The 27,271-nt window shown below is 42.0% G+C and overlaps 1 protein-coding gene across 1 annotated transcript in view; it reads right to left on the bottom strand.

Moving 5' to 3' along the window:
- ADAMTS16 (ADAM metallopeptidase with thrombospondin type 1 motif 16) overlaps positions 1-27,271 on the bottom strand; it is a 176,810-nt gene that overhangs the window by 144,443 nt on the left and 5,096 nt on the right. Inside the window, exon 6 of the mRNA XM_061129511.1 lies at positions 20,413-20,738. Coding sequence (XP_060985494.1) covers positions 20,413-20,738 — 326 coding nt within the window. The remainder of the gene's footprint in view (positions 1-20,412; positions 20,739-27,271) is intronic.

Below are 27,271 nucleotides of genomic sequence, written 5' to 3' on the forward strand. Positions count from 1 at the left end.
GTGCTGCTGTCTGCAGGGTTACAAAGATTTGGACAGGACTTAGCAACTGAGCAACAAAACTGAAAGAGGAAGAAAGTGAGTTAAACAGCTTTCCCATGAAATCATCACACGTCCCCCATTTGTCTGTTGACAAGGGACAGTGGAACCACCATTTCCCAAGAACCACAAAACTGAAAAAGGTCAAAGCTTAAGAATGTGTCTGCTTTCCTATGATAGAAACAGTATTACCAGAGCCTATCCATCTGGGCAAGAGCTGGAAATGTGGGATGTGAGATTACTAATATTAAAAAAAAAAAAAAGCAGTGGAAAAAACATGTGAATGAAAGATGATGAAAACACCACAGGAATTTGAAAAGTTAGCTCAACATAAAAGGAATTCTCTAACCACTATTCAACTAAACATGATGGCAACAGTGACCAGAATGTTCTGATACATCTGTCTCTATACCTGACAAGAGCACATAATCTACCATGCTTATGGATCCCACAACCTTATCCACACGCGCATTGTATCTATGGTGTGTCATGGCCGCTCCATGCCCTGAAGAGCTGGGACCAGCCAAATCTTTGACAAAGCAGAGATGAGAGGGCAAGAAAGGAGAAGTTGGGTGGACTTTGAAACCAAGATCAAACAGAGTGCATGAGATAAAGGAGAAATCTGAACCATGAATAATTGCCAAATAAGAGAGTTAATCTGCAAACGACACAGTGGAACACGACACAAGGTCACAATGTAATTAATATTCTTGACCTTCATAGTTGGAAATTAATGTTGGATAGAATGGATGTTAGCTCCTGATTTTATTTTAGTATACAGTATATAGTATATACATAGACAATAATATAAGTAACATACTTGGATCCATGTGACTGAGGAATGCCACTCAACAACCAAATTTTTTCTTAATTTATTTTTTTAATTGAAGGATAATTGCTTTACAGAATTTTGTTGTTTTCTGTCAAACCTCAACGTGAATCAGCCATCGGTACACATATATCCCCGCCCTCCTGACCCTCCCTCCGTCTCCCTCCCACCCCACCCTCTAGAGTGACACAGAGCCCCTGTGTGAGTTTCCTCAGCCACACAGCACATTCCCGCTGGCTATCTATTTTGCATATGGTAATGAATTTTAAGTGATGGGCTTTTAAGAGATTTTTGTGGTTAAATTGCAATCTGTGAAGCTGTCAAACTATTCTTACTAATATATTCACATTGTAAGACGGAAGTGGCCAAACCACTTCACACACGTGTGTCCCTTCACATGTACAGAGGCCCAGGGTTCCGGGCACCTGGCCTTGCTGATGAGGCTGAAGCTGGGTTTGCCCATCCTCCCAGTGTGAGTGCACTCCTGTGATATAGGCCTGGGGTGAAGTTGGGGTTTGGCTTTGTTCAGTTTTTAAAGTTTTAAATCAATGTGGAGAGTATTCTCATTACTTTGAAACAAAACTTGCTATCCCCATAAAGCCTCTGCACCAACCACAGCTTGGGGGCTGTAGTCATTTTAACCTTTTAGATGTAGGTCACTTTCAAATATATGGGCATAGGTCATTCCTCTACAATTTTCATACACAAAGCACCTCCAGTTCTTCCTCCAATAGAGGAAGCTGTGATGCATGTATTACTAAATCTTCACAGAGGGTTGTGTATGTATGCATGTGTGTGTGTATGTATGTTTAGTCGCTCAGTCATGTCTGGCTCTTTTTGCGACCCTATGGACTGTAGCCCCCAGGCTCCTCTGTCCCTGGAATTCTCCAGGCAAGAATACTGGAGTAGGCTGCCATTCCCTTCTCCGGGGGATCTTCCCAGTCCAGGAGTTGAACCCGCAGCTCCTGCTGCATCTTCTGCAATGCAGCCATATTCTTTACTGCTGAGTCACTGGGTTAATAACAGCAAACTTGAAAGTGTTGGGGATTAATAACCTCAATTTTATTAGAATATACAGCACATAAGCTATTCCCCAGTGGACAACATATTGGATTTTTGGAGCTAGAGGTAGGAAATTATGATTGATATTAAATTCAGAAAAGTTTTTAATTAGGAAACATGTAACTATGGTATATATCAACGTTAAAAGTTCAGAATATGTTACTAAGTGGTTAAGAAAAGGCCAGATTATACCATTGACCTTCTTAAGAACATATAACAACTTTCATTTCCATATATGCCATGATTACACAGCACAGTACTTACACATTTAAACATTCACCCTTTATTCTCCAAAGTCTTCCATGCATACATGTACATTTCAACTAGACATAGATGGGTGCTATAAAATGTCCTAGCTTCTCTTTTGGCTTATTATTATGCAGTCCATCACTTTTTATTTTATTACCTGCAAAGGGAATAGTCAAAACTCCCCCAGCTTCAGTTAGAGATAATCTCTGCAAATAAAACAAGGTTTATAGCTCCTTTGGCTGCTTCAGGGGGATACAAAGCCAAGATTTCAGCTATTCTGGGCACTTTTCTCATTTATGATACCTTGTAAGCACAAAGGAATCTCCCAGGTGTTAGGAAAGGACTGCTTTCTTTCAAATGTGTGGAAATAAGCAATGCTTCTAAAAAGGGCATAAACAGCTCCCTTGGATTTTACATTGCTTGTTTAAATGATGTCTTTTAATCATCCTAAGTGCTTTCAATAAATCATCTAAGAAGTTTTACTGTATTCTAATCCGATCCTAATCCTATTCCCATGCCATCTGTAGGCCTTCTCTGAAGGTCGGTGGAACTTCACTCTGTGTTCTTAATACCACTTGAATTTGCTTGCCTGACAGTGTATGCAGTCATATTCTAATAAGATGTTTTTGCATCTTGTTCTTATACTTTAACAAACTATTTTGGAGATCTTTTCATGTTCAGTTCAGTTGCTCAGTCATGTCCTACTCTTTGCCACCCCATGGACTGTAGCACACCAGGCCTCCCTGTCCATCACCAACTCCCAGAGTTTACCCAAACTCATCTCCATTGAGTTGGTGATGCCATCCAACCATCTCATCCTCTGTTGTCCCCTTCTCTTCCCAGCTTCAATCCTTCCCAGCATCAGGATCTTTTCCAGTGAGTCAGCTCTTCATATCAGGTGGCCAAAGTACTGGAGTTTCAGCTTCAACATCAGTCCTTCCAATGAACACGTATGTGTTCATAGGTCCATCCATGTCTCTACGATGGAACATAGGTCCATCCGTGTGTCTACAAATAACCCACTTTCACTCCTTTTTCTGGCTGAGTAATATTCCATTTTATATATTGCAGGGCAGGAATAGAGACACAGACATAGAGAACAGATGAGTGGACTCGGGGGAGGGGGAATGAATTGGAAGATTGGGATTAACATACGTGTGCTGCCCTGTGTAAAACAGGGGAGCTAGTGGGAACCCAAAAGGCAGAGAGCTCCGCTCAGTGCTCCACGGTGACCTAGAAGGCTGGGATGGCAGGGGAAGTTCAAGGGGGAGGGGATATATGTATACATAGAGATGACTCACTTTGTTGTAGAGCAGAAACTAACACACCATTGTAAAGCAGCTATATACCCTAATTTACAAACTTAGGTAGATATTTATGTCCTAACATGAAAATCACCATGGATGGTGACTGCAGCCACGACATTAAAAGACACCTACTCCTTGGAGGGAAATTTATGACCAACCTAGACAGCATATTAAAAAGCAGAGACATTACTTTGCTGACAAAGGTCCATTTAGTCAAGGCTATGGTTTTTCCAGTAGTCATGTATGGATGTGAAAGTTGGACTATAAAGAAAGCTGAGCGCTGAAGAATTGATGCTTTTGAGAGAAGACTCTTGAGAGTCCCTTGGACTGCAAGGAGATCAAACCAGTCCATCCTAAAGGAGATCAGTCCTGGGTGTTCATTGGAAGGACTGATGCTGAAGCTGAAACTCCAATACTTTGGCACTGGATGTGAAGCGCTGACTCATTTGAAAAGACCCTGATGCTGGGAAAGATTGAAGGCAGGAGGAGAAGGATCAACAGAGGATGAGATGGTTGGATGGCATCACCGACTCAATGGAGATGAGTTTGGGTGAACTCCAGGAGTTGGTGATGGACAGGGAAGCCTGGCTTGCTGTGGTCCAAGGGGTCGCAAAGAGTTGGACACGACTGAGTGACTGAACTGAACTGAACTGGATGGATCTAGAGTTTGTTATACAGAGTGAAGTTAAGTCAGAAAGAGAGAAATAAATATTGTATGTTAACACATATATGTGTAATCTAGAAAAATGGTGTAGATGAACCTATTTGTAGGGCAAGAATAGAGATGCAGATTTAATTATGTTTTTATTTGCATTCATAGTTTAGTAATGCAGGTTACTGAGAAGAACAGATACTTGCTCAACTACTGGGAGTCCTCTGGTAAGGCCTTTTCTAGATATGTTGCCTCACTAATTCTCATGCACCCCTACGAGGTCAGAATTGTCTATGAATTAAAGAAACTGAAGGAAAGTGGTGAACCATTTGGCTAGTAGTAAGGGAAGTTACATTTGAACAAGACTTGTGTGATTTCAAAGGCTGTGTTTTTCATTAGATTTCCCATTTGCTTATCTTAAGAAGTCATTCTACTCTGTTTCTTATTTGAATGTCTGTCTAAGTAAGTATCGTCCTTCATGTGTGAAGAGTTCATGATTTTCCCTCCACTGCAGCTCTGAAAAACTACCACAGCCCTAAAATTGCAGCTTCTCCAAGATGTTTGTTGACTAGCTTGGTTCTAAATAAAAGAGTTACTTAATATTTATCTTAACTAACTAAACAAAGTAAAAATGGAAAATGTCTTATTTTATGAGACGTGTCAGCTTCTCATCCCTGAAAGTTAGTATAGAATAAATTTGCTGCATCACATTTTGTGAATGAGTCATGATGAGAAGAATGTAATTTCTCAGAAATTGTCATGTGCAGTAGGCAATTCTCCTTGGTCATAAGCTTGATAATCAAGGAAGACAGACATCCAAGAGACTGAGACACAGGAATCAGTGTCTTTATGTTCATGTAGGAAGGTAAAAAAGGCTAAGAGGTGAACATGTGCCACTGAGTTTCTTAAACCATTTTTTACATAAATTATATCATATCTTCTTGTTTATTGCAATGCTTCTTATTTAGGATATGCTTAGAGATACTCCATCATTAGAAAAATTATTCATATGGTTAGGCCTGTAAAGTGCTCACTCACAGATTGCGTTTTCTGAAACTATGTGAATGTGAATAGCACTTGTTCTGCTCTTTTCTGCTGTGGGAACACATTCCCAGGCCTGAACAGACAGGCTTCAACCTGAGTGGTGCCTGGGAAATGCATGCCTTCCCAACTCAACTAAGTCGTTTCTCGAAAGATCTTTTTACAGTCACCGCACCTTCTCTCTGGAAACAGGAACTTTTTCCAATATAGCTAGAACTAGTATCTGAAACTAGGATCCTCCATCCACCCATCCATCCATCCACCCATCTACTCAGCCCACCTCTTCTCTACTAGTTCCTTCCAAGGTCCAGGATCACTGCTGGGTGCTCTGATCTTTGAGGTATACTGAAGGTTAGTGCTATCCTTAGGGTGCTGACTATCTACTGACAGAGGTGGGTAAATACTAAACTCGTAACCAAAATAAGAATTAAATTGAGATCATTCTTTTCAAAGAGAAAAATAAAATGAGTCATGAAGGTATTACAAGGGAACTTACCCTGGTCTGGAGCATCAGAGAAATAGGACTTCTGCAAGTGTCTTTCCAACTGATGCCTAAAGAATAAAGAACACTTAACTGGAGGAAGAAGGATGAGAATTGTGCTCCAGGCAGAAAGAATAGCATTTGCAAAGGCCCTGAACAGGTGAGAAGCTCAGCCTTATTATGAAAGAAATAAACTGATGTCACTTGAGCCTGGAGAGTTTCCCCTATGGGGATAAAATTGCAGGCAAGGGCAGACTCCAAGGACATCTTCAGTCATATTGAGGCTGTGGGTTGCCCCAGAGTGCTGTGGGAATATGTGTAAGGGAATGAAAAATAGGAATGGCTCTTTTCAACCTCCACTTAGGCTGCTAGAAGTAAGAAAATGGTAGGGATGCAAATAGTTGGCTTCAACTTTCACAGAACCATCTCTGACCCCTCCTTCTCCATGTCTGTTCATGGTTCCCAGAGCCCAATTTGAACTACCTTGCATGGAGGCCCTGACTACTTCTGAAGCTCAATCAAACTTAAGTATATTCTTTCAAAATGCTCTCATGTGCAAACTTAAATGTAGGCTTACCTATATTTAAGTTTACATAAGGGACAGCCCCTGCTTTTTCACCTAAGAGTAGAAGATACAATGCATTCACATGAAAGTTTAAACTATAATAAAATGAAATAACTCTAAGGTTATCAAGGCAAATATTTTCCTCAGACTTTCCATACTGAAAGAAATCACCAGTTACTTAAACTACATGTCACTTTACATGTCTTACTCCAAATTTCTAATGTCTTAAGGGATGGAGCTGTAACTATTCAGTGACAGAAAATTGGAAAAACTGGATAATATCCGTCATTGCCTGCTGAAGCTTTCTATTATTTTAGTGTGTGTACGTGTGTGTGCACCTGTGTGCACACACTCCCTCAGTCGTATCTGACTCTTTGCGACCCCATGGACTATAGCCCACCAAGTTCCTCTGTCCATAGGATTTTCAAGGCAAGATTACTGGAGTGGGTTGTCATTTCCTACTCCAGATTATTTCAGTACTGTTTTTTAAACTAAAGGCAGCCCGTTATTTTAATATGACTGTAAATCTGGTAGCAGCTTGTGTTCTTCTTTTAGATTTTGTTTCAGTAATTTTTGTTTCAAAACTGGTAACTTTTAATATATTGGCAGTTCAAACCTCACTGGACATGCTCCTTCACTGTCAACTAACTATACAAAAAAAGAATCCTACCTACATTTCTTTAGATTGTAATTTTTAATGAGATATTATAACTAGGTTTCCTATAATTTCACAGAAATAGAGAAAATGAAATTAGCACTGATTTTGCTACTAATTTAAAATATGGAGTTACTTAATGTCTTTAAAATGCATGTTATTCTTAAAAAATTAAGAACAAATGCTTGAGTAGTGAAAAATATGTGCAATAAAGGACAAAGAATGAATGCTGTTATTAAACAAAGGGAAAAAATCAGTAAAAATGACACGTACTTGGGATAACTGGAAACTGGAGTAGAAATAGAAAAGCAAATACTAAAACAGTTGAGCTCTGAGGCTCAGGGAACCTGCGAGTGGGGTGGGATTACTGAGAATGGCTGTTGTCCAGAATGAGCAAAGATGAGATCCACTGAGTGTATAAATTCACTTTGATGCGGAGTCTGACCTCAGGCCTGTAGATGATGACACTCCAGTGTCTCCTTCAGAAGTGGTTTAGAGTAAACAGACTCACAGACACTGCACACACACACAGACACACACACACACACACACACAGGAGCCCTGAGAGCCAACTTAATCTTGTGTAGTAAGCAATAAAATACCACTTCGAGCGACTGAGGAAACTCACAGTGTGACGCTTCCTTCCCCAAGCAAGCAACACATGGGACTTAATTTTAATCAAGTCAGGAAGAAAGGCAAGAACAGCCCATCTTACGAGAGGAATGTCCGCATGCAGGGGTCTCACAGCCCCACCCTCTCACAGGAATATGCCTGCCACCAGGCCTCAGGAGGTCTATTTCCTGAGGTCCAGCTCTTCCCCTAAATAGGGCTGGGATGTTCCTACTATGTTTTGTTTTTCCTCCCCCAAACCTCTTCCGACCAGTGTCTGTGCAAATGGTTTTTGCAAAGCACCACGATTTTCCTTTCTCCACTAAAAAATAATTTGTCCATTGAATACCTTTTTATTGAGGGCTTTAATATGTGTTGGGCACTACTGAAAGTGCTGAGGATAAAGCAAGAAAAAGTTGGACTATAAATCCCTCCTCTACCCTCAATATTTAGCACAGATGCCTACTTTGTATTAAGAAACCAGTCTCACTTTCTATCCCCTTTCAAACTCTGCTTTGTGATATTGAAGTTGGAACTCTACGAATTCCATTTCAGTGCTCCCCCTGTTCTCTACTCACCTCTAATAATAGCCAACACAACGAGGGATTGCATAGAACCAGGAAGGCGGAAGAACTTGTTCCTTTCCGCCCATCTACTTCCTCTCTGCGCCCTGTGAACTTCCTGTCTGCTCCCAACTGACTTCCTGCCTGCTGCCTGTGGATTTGTGGACTCCCTATCTGCTCCTCATGGACTTCCTGTCTACCACTTATTGACTTCCTGCCTGGTTCCTGTGGACTTCCTGTCTACCCAGTAGACTTCCTATCTGTTCCCTGTGGACTTCCTGTCCACCCCCTGTAGACTTCTATCTGCCCAACACAGACTTCCTGTCTGCTTCCTGTTCCTGTCAGCTTGGCTTCATCCTGGCAGTGGCAGTTGAGTCTAGTAACAGCAGCTTATAGCAGTGTACAGGTGACTTAGAAACCCAGCTGCAAGGTGCCCCCTCCCAGTCCTGGCACCAGTGGGCCAAGTCCTCCTACTCAGGGCTTTGAGCCCAGCTCCAAGCATCTAAATTTTAATGACCCTAACTTCTTCCTCAGTCCCTCAACTTTAGGTCCAGTAACTGCTTCCTGCACTTGCTATGCTGTGATGTCTGGGTATTTTCCTTTTCTGTTTTCAGTTTTTTAATATCCAATTAATGCACTGTATTAATTCTCTATTTTCAATTGGTTTATGTGGTTTGTGTCCCCTAACCAGGATATAATTAATATTGGTAATGATAAATCTGAGTAGAAAAATAAATCAGGGAAGGGGATAGGAAGTACATGTGAAAGAAGAATAGGCAATTTTAGATGGTGGTGGTGGGGATCAGGGGGGTCCTCTTGTTGAAAGTGATATTTAAGAAGAAAAATGTTACATATGAGTTATGCAGGTACAATCAGACTGCTCTGGTTAAACCTCAGGCAAGGCAGGATCACACTTTAAAGATCTTGCCTTCATCTAACCTCCTTTTTATATTCTCTCTGGCCTGGACTTTCTCTGAAATAGTCACTCTCTAAAAAGTAGGTTTCATGTCCTTTGGAAAATCCCAGACATGAATCATCCCTGAGAAGGATCACATCCTTGCTCCTCCAAGGGATCATAAGGCTGTTCTCAGGTTGAACTTTGCCTCATAGAAAATCCTGGTCATACTGGTTGTGGAGATGAGCACCATTCCAGTGATCCTCACAGTAAACATTGTATTGGCCACAGAGAGTGTCCATATGGGAGCTGCCATACAGGGGAAGCACTTACTTCCAACAAAAGGACATCAGGAGTACCAAACACTAACCAGAACTGAGCATCCCACTCTGTCCTCTCCCCATGCTACCTGCCCCAGATCTCCAGAACAAGGATCACTTGCTTTATCTTTAACATCTCTGGCATATATTCCAACATAGAAAGTCTTCAATTGACTCCTCCTTGTAATGAAAACTAATAGGACCCAATTCTGTTACAGTGAAAGCATCCCGGGATGGAGAATCTAAAGACAGACATCCTAGACCTTCCTAAACCTTACCTGCCTTTGTAATATTGACCAAGTCATTTCATCTCTTTGAATCTCAGGTTCATCACTTGAAAAGTAAGGGAAATTGAGTAAAATCAAAGTTTTATACTTACATTTCTCTAAACATCTCATTTTTTTGGTTTGTTTACAATGAATGGTAACCTAATAGAAAAATCTGGTCACATCAAGTATATGCATGTTCAGTTGCTCAGCCCTGCCCAACTATTTTGTGACCCCATGGACTGTAGCCTGCTAGGCTCCTCTGTCCATGGAGTTTTCCAGGCAAGAATACTGGAGTGGGTTGCCTTTCCTACTCCAGGGGATATTTCCTACTCCAGGGGATATTCCTGACCCAGGAATCGAACCCACATCTCTTGTGTCCCTGCATTGGCAGGTGAATTCTTTACCACTAGCACCACCTGGGAACCCCCACATCAAGTATATTATAAATGTTACTTTATTGTTACTCAGTCATGTCTGACCATTTGCCATCCCATGGACTGTAGCCCACCAGGCTCCTCTGTCCATGGGATTCTCTAGGCAAGAATACTGGAGTGGGTTGCCATTTCCTTCTCCAGGGGATCTTCCCAACCCAGGGATCGAACCTGGGTCTCCCACATTGCAAGCAGATTCTTTACCTTATGAGCCACAAGGTAAGCCCAAGAGTTACTCTGACCTTGTTCTAATAATAACATACATTCCATTCTGTCAATTTAAAGATTTGCATTATATTTAATCTTAAGTAATTAGCAGAAATTTATGTAATGATTCAGTACATTAAGTTCCCCATACCCACCTTTTAAATCTCATAATAACCAATACTCAGGTCATACTTAACCCAAAAAGTTTATTTTCTCTACAATTTTCCTACATGCCTCCTAAGCAGACCTATTTTCAACTGGTATGCTGACTGGTCTTCTCAGGTAGTGACATTTTTCTTTTAAAACTCACATTAGCTCTGCTAACCATCTCCTGTGTTGGTCCTCCCTTTCTGCTCCTGTTTTACTTTCCTGGCTCAAGAACATTTTTCAAAGTCAGTTGCAAATTTGGCAACATTTCAGACAGTTACTAGGATTTATTGGGTGCATTAGGAAAACCCTCAATGACTAGATTTTCCAGAGAATCCCTGGAGTTTGTGTCTGGAAATGAAACGTCATACAGTTCAAACAAGGGCCCCAAGTAAGTCTCCAAGCAAGTGAGGGAATTTGCAAACTGAACTAAGAACTGTGGCATTTACAAGGTTTGCAATACTACTGAAAACAAGAAAATAATTAGATTTTAGGAGAAGTGGTATGTATCCTATGCATTAACACCTTAACAAACTACACAAGAGGAGCTAAAGTTCTTCCAAAGATTTTGTGCCAAGGAGAAATGATAGACTGAATACCTTTTTTTTTTTTTTTTGTAAAGTACTAGTCCAAGTATATGTTTCCCTGGTGGCTCAGCAGTAAAGAATCCAAGTGCAGTGCACGAGACGCAGGTTCAATGCCTGGGTCAGGAAGATCCCCTGGAGGAGGGCATGGCAGTCCACTCCTGGAGAATCCCATGGACAGAGGAGCCTGGCAGGCTATGGTCCATGGGGTCGCAAAGAGTTGGACATGACTTGGTGACAGAGCACAATCCAAGCATAGGACTGGCATAAGACCCTTTGAGAAAATCTAATTCTCTTATATGCAACAGAAGATAGTTCCAAAGAAAGCTCATTTAAAGTACCGACAATGGAAGTTTTTAAAAATAGCCTGTCAGAAATCTTATTGATTAGACCATTTCTAAAAAACTGTGCTTCAAAAGAAAAAGAAAATTCAGATTATTTGACATTAGTCACTAAAGAAAACCATACAAAATGTATTATAACATGAATTTTATATTTATTCATATCTCAAAATAGAGGTTGAGAAGATGAAATATTTTTGTTTGTGAATGTGAAATACAATTATTCATTGCAAGAAAAAAAGGAAAATCAGTGTTAATGGGAACTTTGGAAAAACAAAGATGAACAAAACAATATCTCTTCAAGGACTCACAGTCTGGTATAAAAAAAACCTATAAATAAATAATTGTGGAATGAATCCATGTTTTTGAATATAAGGGCCTAATATATTACAAATCACCCAGTAAATTAAGAGAGGGCTTGACACCGAGGAAGGTGGCCTTGAGGTGGAAACCAAAGGAGAACATCCTTACACTTCAGAGTATTCACAGATGATGCAATGGAATCCACATAAACAGCCTTGTAGGTCCCTGTGGTGCAACAGTGACCTCATGATCAGCAAGACAGCCCTGTGAGTTCAAGTGCTGGTTCTAAAGTCACTCAGCTTAGGTCAAAATCCCATTCTTTAAACAATTACCTCGGGAATCATCTGTAGAATGTGATAACAAAATACCTTTGGGCAGGGCTTTGCAAAATATGTTCATAATAGCATCCAACAGAGACTGACTTCCAGAATGGCCATGTAAGGAATGCAGAAGATTCTCTCTCAAGTGAGACAACCATTTACCTGGTGAAAATAACACACACACACACACACACACACACACACACACACCATTGAAAGTCTCTAGAAATTGTCCTAAGGGCATAAAAAGTGGAAATCTCTTCTCATACAGATTATCACAGACTACAGAGTAGAATTCCCTGTACTATACAGCAGGTCCTTGTTGATTACCTATCTTGTATGTATATAGTAGCATGTGTGTGTTCATCCAAGGCTTATGATTCACCTGTCCCATAGTCTAATAAAAAATAAAGTGGAGGACTTCCCTGATGGTCTAGTGGCTAAGACTCCATGCTCCCAATGCAAGGGGCCTGGGTTCGATCCCTGGTCAGGGAACTAGGTCCCACATGCCACAACTGAGAGTCTGTATGCCACAACAAAGATCAAAGATCAAAAGTGCCACAATTAAGACTCAGTACAGCCAAATAAGTAAAGTGAATAAATAAATATATTTTTTAAAGAGTGGAAAATCCTCTATTGACTTAAATTTAGTAAATCTGTAAAAGAATGATAAAATTTGGTGGCATTTGAGCCCATGGTCTAGTCACATATTACCTTTTCCCCTGCTCAATGTGACCATGCTTCCTGTGGCCTAACACCCAATCTAGGGCTATATTTTAAAGTCAGGAGAAACATCCCACCCTCGCCTTCTCCCACAGAGTCCAAAATTCTGTTCTGTACATCTGTGTCTCTTTTTCTGTTTTGCATATAGGGTTATTGTTACCATCTTTGGGATGTTTCGAGAGAACAGCATCGAAACATGTATATTATCTAGGGTGAAACAGATCACCAGCCCAGGCTGGATGCATGAGACAAGTGCTCGGGCCTGGTGCACTGGGAAGACCCAGAGAAATTGGGTGGAGAGGGAGGTGGGAGGGGGGATCGGGATGGGGAACACATGTAAATCCATGGCTGATTCATGTCAATATATGACAAAAACCACCACAATATTGTAAAGTAATTAGCCTCCAACTAATAAAAATAAATGAAAAAAAAATAAAGTGAAGGGACCAGAAAAAAAAAAAAAAAAAACAACTCAGGAGAAACAAGGCACCAATACCTCTTATCCCCTTGGTTTATATATATATATATATATATATATATATATGATATCCCATGTCCAAGGGCAAGGAGAAGCCCCCAAAAGACAGGAGGAGGGATGAAGTTGCATGTACAATCAAACCCCATATCCACCAGAGATGCTCAGGGGGCTCAAACAAAACCTTGTGCCCACCAGGATCCAGGGACCCCGCAGAGACTGAGCCAGACCTGCCTGTGAGGAGTGTTTGAGTGTCTCCTTCAGAGGCATGTGTCAGCAGTGGCCTGCCACCAGGACAGGCGCTGTGGCTGCAGCAGACCCGGGAGGCATGGCGTGTGAGCCCCACCACAGCCACCAGGCAGGCAACCCACAAACTGTAGAACAATTATACCAAGGAAGTTCTCGCAATGTTGCAAAAGTTCAAGGGCCCACAACACACTTCCCAACCTGGGGATTCATCAAAGTCAGTGAGAACCCCCAGGGAATGTGACTTTGAAGGCCAGTGGGACTTAATTACAGAGCTTCAACAGGACTGGGGAAACAGACTCTTGGTTCAGTTCAGTCACTCAGTCGTGTCTGACTCTTTGTGACCTCATGGACTGCAGCATGCCAGATCTCCCTGTCCATCACCAACTCCTGGACTTTACCCAAACTCATGTCCATTGAGTCGATGATGCCATTCAACCATCTCATCCTCTGTCGTCCCCTTCTCCTCCTGCCTTCATTCTTTCCCAGCATCAGGATCTTGGTGGGCACAAACAAAACCTTGCTCCTTGGAAGAAAACCTATGCCATATGTAGACAGCATATTCAAAAGCAGAGACATTACTTTGCCAACAAAGGTCTAGTATAAGGTATAGTCAAAGCTATGGTTTTCCCAGTAGTCATCTATGGATGTGAGAGCTCGACCATAAAGAAAGTTGAATGCCAAAGAATTAATGCTTTTGAATTGTGTTGTTGGAGAAGACTCTTGCAAGTCCCTTGGACAGCAAGGAGATGAAACCAGCCAACTTCAAAGGAAATCAACTCTGAATACTCACTGGAAGGCCTGATGCTGAAGCTGAATCTCCAATCCTTTGGCCACCTGATGCGAAGACCTGACTCATTTGAAAAGACCCTGATGCTAGGAAAGATTGAAGGCAGGAGAAGGATACAAGGGAGGACGAGATGGTTGGATGACCTCACTGACTCAATGGACATGAGTTTGAGTAAGCCCTGGGAGATGGTGAGGGCAGGGAGGCCTGGCGGGCTACAGTCCAGGGGTTGCACGCAGTTGGACACAACTGAGCGGCTGAACAACAACAACAATGTGAGTGTGTGTGTGAGTGTGTGTGTGTGTGTGAGTGTGTGTGTCTGTGAATGTATGTGTGAGTGTGTGTGTGTGTGAGTGTGTGTGTGTGTGAGTGTGTGTGTGTGTGTGAATGTATGTGTGAGTGTGTGTGTGTGTGAATGTGTGTGAGTGTGTGTGTGAGTGTGTGTGTGAGTGTGTGTGTTTACATGTGTATATATGTATACGTATATATATTTGGCCATACCACATGGCATGTGGAATCTTAGTTTCCCAACCAGGGATCAGATCTCTGTCCTTTGTATGACAAGTGTGGAGTCTTAACCACTGGAATGCTAGGGAGGCCCCCACCACCACAGTTCTATGTTGCAGAAACTCTATTAAGGACAGGCATGGGCATGCAAGCTGATTTGCCTTCTGCTAACCAACCCCCACCATCCCCCGAGACAGGGAAGTCTGGTATGTTGTGCTCCACGGGGTCGCAAAGAGTTGGATATGACTGAGCCATTGAACTGAAGAAATCCCTGATCACAGGATGGAAGCTCTATGCTAGGCTCAGCAGGCTGAGAATAACAGATCCTGGAATACCTCCAACCTGGAACCTTTGTAAAGTAGGGGTTTCAAGCTGGGAACCAAAGTAGAGACAATCAGGAGCTACTAGTAGCATCCAGAGCTCCGCTCAGGGACAGGGGTGTCACTTTGGAAGGAGAAGGATATATCAGTTCCAGCTCCTTTACAGGCACACAGATTTTTCCCAGGAGGAAAAACAAGTTCTAGGAACAAGAAGCTCACTTTAAAGGAATGATTCTATTTGGAACAGACTGTGTGCAAGTTATGCCTAACAGCATTATGAAAAATAATGGGTGTTCTTGCTGCATGCAATTAAGAGAAAGCTGATTGCTCCACGGTACATATACCAATAAATGAAACAGTACCCCAACTGGAAGTTTAGCAGAGATTCAGGGAAAAAGACAAGAAGATTCTTCCTACTGTTGGAGTAATCTCAGTAACTGGCCACATCCTAGTCCTGCAAAGCTCTTCTATAATCTAATTAGACTGTGGAGCAATTCAAGACCAAGCATGCTATCAAAAAGAATGCAAAAAAATCACCTAGCAGTTAATGTAGGCTAAGAGCTGGGTGTGATACCAATAGAGGCAGATTAGCATAGGCTTTCAGAAAGATTGTGCACATGCCCTAACTCTGCACTCTCTGAGAAGCCACACTGCAGGCTGCATGTTGCAAAGAAAACAGACTTCACTGCTCTAGTCACTAAACAACCAAGAAAGAAAGCAACAGCAACAAGCACTTGAGTGGTGGCATATGGTCAGTCTCAGAATATTGAGAGTTGCTAAAATATATTATCTATAATGCTCAGTCTATAATGCCTAGCAAAGAAATTATGAGACACAAAAATAAACAGAAAAGTGTGACCCATACACAGGAAAAGAAAGAAGAAATGGAAACTGCTTCTAAGGGGATCTCAGTGTTTAACTTAGTAGACAAACACTCCAAAGCCACTGTTATAAATATGTTTAAAGAACCAAAGGAAACCATGTCAAAGGTATTAAAGTGAAGCCTAACAGCAAGATCTCATAAAATACAGAATAAAAGAAATTATAAAAAGAAGCAAATTGAAGTTGAAAAGTACACTATCCAAATAAAAATTTTACTACAGAAGCTTAATAATAGATTTGAACTGCTAGCAGAGAATCAGTAAGCTTGGTGATCATTCAATCAAGATTACAAATTTGAGGAGCACAGAGGAAAATGAATGAAGAAAAATGAGTGGAACCTCAGAGAAAAGTGCTACATCATTAAACACACCAATATATGAAGAGCAAGAGTACCAAAGGACAGGAAAGAAAGGAGCAGAAAAACATAGTTGAGAAAACAATGGTCAAATACTTTTCAAATTGAGGAAAAATATTAATATGAATATTCAGGGAGTTCATATAATTCTGAGAAGGATAAACTCAACCATATGCACATCTATACACAGCATAGTAATAATGTTGAAAGACAAAGACCCATTGAGAGCAACAACAAGAGCAAAACCCCCAATGCTTTATGAGTAACAAAACTACAGTGAGATAAACAGAAGACTTCTTAACAGAGACAATGACAGCCAGATGGCAGTAGGATGGAATATTCAAATGCTGATGGAAAAACACACAACAAACAACAAAAAGCAAAAACTGTCAACCAATACTCTCTACCTAGCAAATCAAAACCACAGCAAGATACCACTTCATATCCACTCAGATGTCTCTAAGAAGAAAAGATGGACAAGAATAAACATTTTCCAGAATGTGAAGAAACTGGGACACTTATACATTGCTGGACAGATGCAAAATGGTGCAGCTACTGTGAAAAATGGTTCAGAATCTGCTAAAATATTAAGCACAGAATTCCCATATGATCTAGCAATTGCACTTCCAGGTATATACTCAAGAGATGAAAACTTATGTCTACACAAAAGCTTGTACACAAATGTTTATAGCAACACCATTCACAAAACCAAAGAAAATACAAACAATGCCTATCAACTGATGGACATCAAAATAAAAAGTGGCATATGTATACCAAAGATTATTTACCAACAAAAATAATGAAACCTTTAAACATGTTACAACATGGATGAACCTTGAATACTGTATACTAGATGAAAGAAGTTAGTCACAAAAGACCACATATCTTATGCTTCCACTTATCAGAAATGTACAGAGCAGGCTAATCTATAAACACAAAATGTTATATTAATTGGTGCCTACGACTGACTGATGAAGGTTTCAGAGAAATGAGAGGGACTGGACTATACAAAATTTATTTTGGGGATGATGTAAATGTCTCAGATTGTGGTGATGTTTACACAAGTCAGGGAATATACTAAAAAAACATCAAACTATACGTTTTCAAAGGGTGAAACTCTATTGTCATATAAATGATATCTTAATAAAGGTGTTAACAGATAGTACCTATTTCTTAGAGTTATCATTAGGCTAATTGAGATAATAAATGGGAAGCTATTAGGCGAGTCTTTGGCAAATGACATTCAATAAGTAATTACTGTTCCCTCTGCTACTGCCACGGTCATCATTGTTTCTTATAGTGCAATTAGCCCCATAATTCTATCCATTATTTAACAAATATTGAAGAGCACCTACTGTGTAACACACATTTATGTGGGTGTGATTAGTAATCTGAACAGTTTTCTGATATCATTTGGTAGAGACATAAGTACAGCAGATATTTTTTTTTAATTAACCTTATTTAGCAAAATGAGTCAATACATGCTTGGCAACACCAGAATGATACTAGAAGTCATTTTAAGGCTTACAGATCTTATTCAGTTACTATACTTGGGCTTCATATACAAATATTAACTCCAGATACTCATTGATGGTGTTACCAAGGATCCATGAGCTTGACTGATGTTCACGATCTTCCCTCAGACTGCTTGTTACTCCTCCATTCACAAGCATCACACTTCATTTCTACAATAAGGATTCAGCTCACACAATATTTCCTGCAGAAGACTACCCTGGCACTGCTGCCCCTCACCAGCGTAGAGCTAGGCGTCTTCATTTCAGTTCTCTTAACACCCATATCTGTCCTTATTTTATCACTCTACAGCAAATTAACTATCCCCCGATTCTCTCATCAGACAATGCACTCCTTGGACCCAACTCTGATAGGCTCTGGCAAGGCACACTTCTGAAACACATTCACTATTCACAGACAATTAAAAACAAAATGTTCATTTTGGTTTCATCTTTCTTCTTTAAGAATATGTACTTACTATAAATCAGAACCACACTCCTGATTCCCATCAGATCGCTGCATTATCTAGAAACCCAGTAAAAAAGGGCTTAACTGATATCCACCTGGACCTTTAATTAGAACCCGAAAGAACCAAGAATAACAATAATAACAAAAAGGCACCATCATGTAATGTAAAAGGTATGCTATTTTTCTTCATGTGTTAACAGATTTGAAAGAGGAGGGATGGGGTAACCATCAGTCAAGGAAGGATATCACAGACTTGGCAGCGATTCGTGGGGTATCTCCATTCAATAAATTTATTATCTGGCTAAAGACAGAGGACTTCTTAACCCTCCTTTTTTCTTCCCTAAAATGCCTTTGATTTGTCCTATCATATGGTAAACGCCCCTGAAATGCACACTCATAAGTCTAATTGAGGTCATGTATGCAGTGACCCTCTATGGACAAAATACCACTTCAGTTGGCATTAAGGTATTTGGAAGATTAATAGTAAAAGCACACAGCTTTCTATTCCAGTCACCAAAATATTAAATTCCAACATTTATTATGCAGAGGAGTCTTTTTTCGGTTCCTTTCACTTTATCTTTCATGTAGCTGTCATTTACAGCTTTTGGTGTTAACTCCCATTGAGTTCAAAGAGAGCCAGAAATCTCAAGCTGCTGCCAACCAACTCTATTCATGGGACAGACTCCAGGGCATAGCCCAGCCATCATGGAAAAGCCTTGGCTCACAAGACCCGGGGCATCCATGAGCCTGTGCCCCTGCTGGGTTAGTAGGGAGCAAGCGCCTTATTCAGCCTCCACAAACAAATTCAAGGGTGCTGTGAAGGGCATGGCGCACCTCCCTACTGCAAAGATGGCTCCCATTTCTGGTCTGAGCCTTTGCTGAAGAAAGCCAAGGAATCTTCCTTTAGAGCCTTACATGAAGAGTTATAGCTCTTTCATTAAGGAAGGTCTATGCTTCTCGAGAGAACAATGGAAGAAACTGACCACACCATCTTCACGCTTAACAAGTGTGCCAAGTCACCATCATCCTACCCTTGACAATTCCCCACTGTATCCATTCTCAAACCAAAAGCCTTTCCAAAGTTAGTAGACAGGAGGCCAGACCACACCAAAGTCTCCCTAAAAAGCAGAATGCTAATTTTTAAAAAAAAATTTCATAGAACATAGCATTTTCACATATTTAGTATTTCAAGGAATTAGTTATGAATGCCCCTTCAGCATCTAGTATTCATGTACATGCACACAAAATCCTTACAAGATGTAGAGTCTGAATTCTCTTTCCAAACAGGGAAAGGAATAAGACAGGTTTAGATGATTTTCTGGAGATGTAAGAAATGTTCAAAAATCTGGTTGCCAAACACGATCAAGACCTTATTGCTTCGACCACACATTTTTTTCAGCTTGCTACTTATGTCATGTTTCCCTGATTTGTGTCTGACTAATTAGCTTGTGTCCAAGAATTTAAGCATCTTCTAAGTTTTTGTCTTCTAAAATGGAAATATGTTAAGAAAAGTAAAAGGCAAGCCATTAAGATTTCAGCTTATGTCAGCCTGAGGGATTCACGTACCTTTTCAAGTTGACCTGATGCTCCTAACTCTGGGTTTGGAGCAAAGAGGACCACCTACAGTATTGAAGATGTTTAATGTCTAATTTAGATATTAGGCTTCCCTGGTAGCTCAGATATTAAGGACAAGAAGAAAACACCAGTAGCATCTCTAGCCCAGTAAGACCAAGCACTGGCCTGCCATGGACTCATCACTATGTTTGAAATGAATGCTCAAATCTGTAAATACATCACCAACATCAGAATGGCAGAAATAAGGCACTTTTAAGCACTAGATCAAATATCCACATGGCCAATCAGTTGAATACCATTGTTCTATTCAAAATTAAGACATTCCTCCAGTGCTAGTAAGTGACCAGCATGTTTAAGGAACCAATAAGTCAGAACCAATAACCCCAAAGAAGTCACAGCCTTCAGACTTAGCCATACGTTCTTACGTATAGTTTTCAAGCTCAGTGCTCTGCCTCACTCACTGCAGAACAACAACGACAGAAGTCAGGACCTTCATGCTGCTTCCAAGCGGGGAAAGGAAGCAACCCAGCATACTTTAGAAAGTACCACTTGGCAGTTTTTCCTCCTGCTTTGACAAATCAAAGAAGTCTGTACTGCAATGGTGGAAGAACCACCCAAAGTACAAGGCAAATCTGTCACTTGTTCCCTTTTCCATGTCCCCATGACTTCATGACCAGCGGCATGAGCTGTACTCACCAATCCTCTGCAGGTTGAAAGAGCCACTGAGGAATTTTTGTGGGATCGCAAGGAGCCTTGATAAAAACAGAAGTCCTCGGGTGGGAAAGCCTGCACTGATTTCGTGCCCCGCTTTCCCCAAGTCTGGATGAGAAATCCAGGCGCCACCAGCTTGCTGGAGGCTTTCAGATCCAGATGGAAGTCATGCCTGAAGCCTTTCAGCCGAAGGTGCAGAGAGTCATCTCCAAGCTGGGCCAGAGCCCTTTTCCTCCTCTGGGGGTGTGTGATTTCATGGGACACGTAGTTGCCCTTGTGGTCAACCTCGTAGGGAGACACCAGCTCATAGTCTGAAATCAAGAGAGGATGTGTGGCTGAGTAATTGCAGAGTTCCGAAAAGGATCAGGAAGTCTTCAAATATAATTTACACTGGATGATACTTTCACCCAGCAAGAAAGATGGTGGAAATGTCAACCCCCACCTGTTCAAATCAAAACTGAATGCATAAAATCAGAGTTTAAAGGGGAAATCTTAAAAAGGGGCCTTTGGGGAAGTCACTGTTGTCCCTTTAATGTGATATTACCAATCCATCAATTGCTATGACTAGCAATCACTAGAAGAAAGATTACAAACCAAATGAAGCTAAGAATGGGCTTTTTGGATCACTAGAGTAATTATAATAAGTAATCATTTTTATAGCTTTAAACATTCATTTAGTCATATTGTCTTTTACCAACATCTTCATTCCACTGATAAGAAATTTTAGCTTAAAAATACTGATAATTTTTCAGAAAACAGTTAACAAGACTCATGTCCAACTCTTTGCGACCCCATGGACTGGAGCCCGCCAGACTCGTCTGTCCATGGGATTCTCCAGGCAAGAATACTGGAGTGGGTAGCCATTCCCTTCTCTGGGGGATCCTCTATCCCAGTGTTCACTGCAGCACTATTTACAATAGCCAGGACATGGAAGCAACCTGGAAGTCCATCGACAGATGAATGGATAAAGAAGATATGGTATATATAGATACAATGGGATATTGCTCAGCTATAAAAAGGAAGGTATCTGAGTCAGTTCTCATGAGGTAGATGAACCTAAAGCCTGTTATACAGAATGAAGTAAGTCAGAAAGATAAAAACAAGCCATCACTTATTTTTCATTGCTCAGATCAGAACTCTCTCTTTCATCCCCACCATTACACATCATCTCTGCCACTGAAAGGTCAGAGAGAGGTTGCTTCTGGGCAGTGGGACAGAATGTGGACCACAGACATGGGTGGGCTTCACACCAGGGGTTGTATCTTCCTGCACTGCCATGCTCTAAGCTTGAACCTGGGCTTTTAGACCATGTGACGGTAGATTTGCCAAAGTCAGACATGCTCATTCCTGTCCAACTCTTGGTGACCGCTTGGACTACAGTCCACCAGGCTCCTCTGTCCATGGGATTCTCCAGGCAAGAATACTGGAGAGGGTAGCCATTCCCTTCTCCAAGAGATCTTCCCAACCCAGGGATTGAGCCCATATTTCCTGTATCTCCTGCATTGGCAGGTGGATTCCTTATCACTAGCACCACCCAGGAAGAGCTGAAGGAAGATCTGTCAAAGCTGAGGTTATGAAATACTTTAGCCAATTTATTGGTTTGATTTACATCTTTCAAACATTTAAACACATCTTGCGTGTGTCTCCATCTGCATACTAGCAATGGGCTTGCACAGCTTTAGAGAAGACTTGCTACATAGCCTACATTTTGTCTAAACACCAGGAAATAGCAGACAAGCAAGACATTGGGCCTTCTCCAAATTCCCTCTAAGATGCCTTTGAAAGGGGTATCAGACCCCAGCACCAGAGGACTAGACCTACACTGCAGAGCATGGACCCTTAAGACTCAGGATGCAACCTCCTGTTACATGTAGGACAAGACTTGATCCTAACATTCTCATCCTGATCCTCCACCAATAAATGTTCTCAGGAGACAATCTGGTGCTTAATAACTGGTCCTTTTGCATGACATAGACATGCTTCCTGGAGTCATAAGGTAAAATAAAACATCGTCCTACAAAAGTGTTATTTGGTCATTTGGTGAACAGTACTAGCTAGGTTCTTCTGTGTATTCTTGCCACCGCTTCTTAATATCTTCTGTTTCTGTTAGGTCCATACCATTTCTGTCCTTTATTGTACCCATCATTGCATGAAATGTTCCTTGGTATCTCTAATTTTCTTGAAGAGCTCTCTCATCTTTTCCATTCTATTGCTTTCCCTTATTTCTTTGCATTGATCACTCAGGAAGGCAGTGATCAATGCCTTTTGTAAAGAAGAACTATACAAAAAAGATATTAATGACCCAGATAACCATGATGGTGTGATCACTCACCTAGAGCCAGACATCCTGGAGTGCAAAATTAAGTAGGCCTTAGGAAGCATCACTACAAACAAAGCTAGTGGAGGTGATGGAATTTCAGCTGAGCTATTTCAAATGCTAAAAGATGATGCTGTGAAAGTGCTGCACTCAATATGCCAGCAAATTTGGAAAACTCAGCAGTGACCACATGACTGGAAAAGGTCAGTTTTCATTCCAATCTGAAAGAAAGGCAATACTGAAGAATGCTCAAACTACCGCGCAATTGCACTCATCTCACATGCTAGTAAAGTAATGATCAAAATTCTCCAAGCCAGGCTTCAGCAATATGTGAACTGAGAACTTTCAGATGTTCAAGCTGGATTTAGAAAAGGTGGAGGAACCAGAGATTAAATTGCCAGCATCGTTGGATCATAGAAAAAGCAAGAGAATTCCAGAAAAACATCTAGTGTTTCATTGACTACACTGAAGCCTTTGATTGTGTGGATCACAATAAACTGCAGCAAATTCTTAAAGAGATGCAAATACCAGACCACCTTACCTACCTCCTGAGAAACCTGTATGCAGGTCAAGAAGCAAGAGTTAGAGCCAGACATGGAACAACAGACTGGTTCCAAATTGGGAAAGGAGTATGTCAAAGCTGTATATTATCCTGTTTATTCAACTTCTATGCAAAGTACATCATGTGAAATGCCGGGCTGGATGAAGCACAAGCTGGAATCAAGATTGTCGGGATAAATTATCAATAACCTCATATATGCAGATGACACCACCCTTGTGGCAGAAAGAGAAGAACTAAAGAGCCTCTTGATAAAGGTGAAAGAGGAGAGTGAAAATGCTGGCTTAAAACTCAATATTCAAAAAACTAAGATCTTGGCATCTGGTCCAATCACTTCATGGCAAATAGATGGGGAAACAGTGGCTGACTTTGCTTTCTTGGATTCCAAAATCACTGAAGATGGTTACTGCAGCCATGAAATTAAAAGATGCTTGCTCCTTGGATGAAAAGTTAATGACAAACCTATACAGCATATTAAAAAGCAGAGATATTACTTTGGCAACAAAGTTCTGTCCAGTCAAAGCTATGATTTTTTCCAGTAGTCATGTATGGATATGAAAGTTGGACCATAAAGCTGAGTGCTGAAGAACTGATGCTTTTGAACTGTGGTGTTGGAAAATACCCTTGAGAGTCCCCTGAACTGTAAGGAGATCAAACCAGTCAATCCTAAAGGAAATCAACCCTGACTTCATTGGAAGGACTGAAGCTGAAACTCCAATCCTTTGGCCACCTGAGGCGAAGAGCCAACTCATTAGAAAGGACCCCAATGCTGGGAAAGATTGAAGGCAAGAGAAGGAGATGACAGAGGGTGAGATGGCATCACCGACTCAATGGATATGAGTTTGAGCAAGCTCTGGGAGATGGTGAAGGGCAGGGGATCCTGGCATGCTGCAGTCCAGGGACGTCCCAAAGAGACAGACACAACTGAGAGACTGAACAACCACTAGGTAGGTGGCACTAGTGGTAAAGAATTGGCCTGCAATGCAAGAGACACGGGTTCAATCCCTGAGTCAAGAAGATCTCCTGGAAGCAGAAATGGCAACCCATTTCAGTATCCTTGCCTGGAAAATCCCATGGACAGAGGAGCCTGGAGGGCTACAGTCCATGGGGTCATAAAAGAGTCGGACACAGTGAGCACCCCCCCCCACACACACATGGGAACAGTACTTGAGTAATTCTTTTTCTGGATAAAGAAGCTTTCCTTTACAACCAAAGCTCTTTTGGTAAAGGCACTTGCCCACAAGTCCCTGGGCCATCCTGGAAGGTATCTGAAGGGTTACACTGGACCAGAGAGAGTGGGTAGCAGCCAGTGGATGATCATAGAAGCAAGTGTTTGCTTTGGGCGAGGCAGAGCAGGTGGGGATGGGAAGGGCTGCCCAGAGCCCCTGGTGATGAGTTCTTCAGCAAGGTGAGGGGCAGGGGCCTGGCACACAGCCCATAACCGAAGGCTTGGCCATGGCCTATTTGAGCCCAGACTTCCTGCTTCCTCGGGTCAAGGGCTTTGACGTCAACCCCTGGAGGGCTACTCCGGGGCTCACAGACCTGGCCCTTCGTCCAGGTAAGTGGTGATCTGGGGCCCATACAGATCAGACAATCAGCAGGTGCTGGCTGGCAACTGGACAACCAAACTTTGCAATATGTATCAAAGCAGGGCCTTGGTGTCTGGTAAGGGAAAATGCACTGCGATTATTTCATATTTTACTTAGGAAAACAAGAGAGTAAAACAAACCTGCTTAAATTATGTGCGATAATTTTAAAAGGGGAGGAAACAAATTAGGCATTAATATCCTGGTGTAAGTGTGTGATCACAGTCACCAAGTCGTGTCTGCTTGCGACCCCATGGACTGAAGCACGCCACACCTCCCTGTCACTCTCCATTTCCCGAGTTTGCCAAAGCTCATGTCCACTGAAGCATGATGCCTTCCAACCATCTCACTCTCTGTCACCCCTTCTCCTTCTGCCTTCAATCTTGCCCAGCATCAGGGTCTTTCCTAATGAGTCAGCTCTTCGCATCAGGTGGCCAAAGTATTGGAATTTCAGCTTCAGCATCAGTCCTTCCATGAGTATTCAGGGTTGATTTCCTTAAGGATGGACTGGTTTGATCTCCTTGCAGTCCAACGGACTCTCAAGGGTCTTCTCCAACACCACAGTTCAAAAGCATCAGTTTTTCAGTGCTCAGATTTCCTTATGGTCCAACTCTCACATCTGTACATGACTACTGGAAAGACCATAGCCTTGACTGTATGGACCTTGGTCAGGCAAAGTGACAGCTTTGCTTTTTAATACACTGTCCACTGGAGGAGGGAATGGCAAACCAACCCAGTAAACTTGGCATGAGAACCCCATGGACTGCACAAAAAAAGAAGTCTGTCCCTTGCCACTCCTAAAAACAGGGAAAAGCTCTTGCTCATGTAGCTGCGTTTCCCCCAGCCCCCTTCCTCATCCAGCTTTCTGGACTCAGGGGGCAAGCTAGTGTGACGTGGTTGTGTTAACACCTTTCTTCCTGCCCTATGAGCCCTCGGGGAGTCTCCACCTCACACCCGCCTGTTTCCATCCCGACAGCGGCTCTGGAATGAGGACAAAGCCTGGGGACCGTTCCAAACCCTGGTAATGAGCAGATTTATTGCACATAAAAAGATGATTACCATTCAAAAAATCAGATTGTTCCCAGATGACATAAAGTCATATTCTTCTGACCTTTACTTTGGAGGACTTATAATCTTTATCCTTTATGGGGAAGGGGGACCTATCACAATTCTTCTTCAAAGTAACTTTTAAGCCTCTTTTACAGAAACACATACAGCATTCTGCTGATACATCATTCACAACCAGCTATGGTGGGGGTGGGGTGGGGGGGAAGGCCTGGTGGAAAGCATTTGCCAATTCCCATGGTATAGATACTCCCACCGAGGCTTATGTCAATTACCCATGTGACATCACTGAATGTGGAGCTCAGAGGTTTGCATGGTAGCACACCGTTAGAAAGTATTTCCACCATACAGAGGCGATGTTGCTGTCGTTCAGCCGCTAAATCATATCTGAGTCTTTGCGATCCTATGAACTGTAGCACGTCTGGCCTCCCAGCCCCTCACCATCTCCCAGAGTTCACCCAAGTTCACTGAATCAGTGATGCCACCCAGAGAAGGTGGGGATGGTAAGGCACTACTCAGAGGCAACACAGGCAAACACTGTCAAGAGGAGAAATAACAGCGAAACTTTTAAAGAATTGTGAAGTGACGAGTTTTCAGAGTTTCAGTTTTGTTCTTTTTTTAAATTTTATGTTACTTTATTTGTTATCTATTTTCTGGATCTCAGTACCCGGACCAGGGATTGAACCCAAGCCCCTGCAGTAGAAGCTAACCACTGGTGCCCCAGAGAAGTCCTAATCTTCTTTTGAACATGAATGATTTCCCTGCAAGTTTCTTTTGATTTTCAATAAACCAGCTCACAAAATTCCTGATGAGGTTAAGGGTCGGCTCTGGAGACCCAGCGCGTGCTCACGCAGTACACTGGCTCCAACCACCGCGGAGCCGCTCACAGTCACCAATCACAGTCCCTTCCGGGGATGAAGGGGAACAGGAGTGAAGTCTGAGTCCAGTGGCACTCGGCGGGGGTGCTACCCCCGCCCCGCCCCCAGGAGATGCTGGGGACTTCTGGGGACACTTTGGTTTTCACAAAGCAGAAGGAGATGGCAGTGGGGATACAGTAGGTGAGTCCAGCAAGGTTGGTACATATTTTTCCACGCACAGGACAGGCTGCCACAACGAAAGATCTAGAGCATCTCCACGGTGGAGAAACCCTGACTCCTCTAATCAAGCGGCAGTCCTCCGCGTCAAATACTCACTGTCATTTCTGTGTAGATGACCGTGAAGAGGCTCATAGCCAAAGAATTCCATGAATGAACAAAGTAAGCAGAGCTTCTCCCCCCGTGCACTTACCACTACTCCGAGAGAAGGTAATATATCATT

The sequence above is a fragment of the Dama dama genome, chromosome 25 (genome assembly GCF_033118175.1).
Source record: "Dama dama isolate Ldn47 chromosome 25, ASM3311817v1, whole genome shotgun sequence".
In the NCBI taxonomy this organism is placed as follows: Eukaryota; Metazoa; Chordata; class Mammalia; order Artiodactyla; family Cervidae; genus Dama; species Dama dama.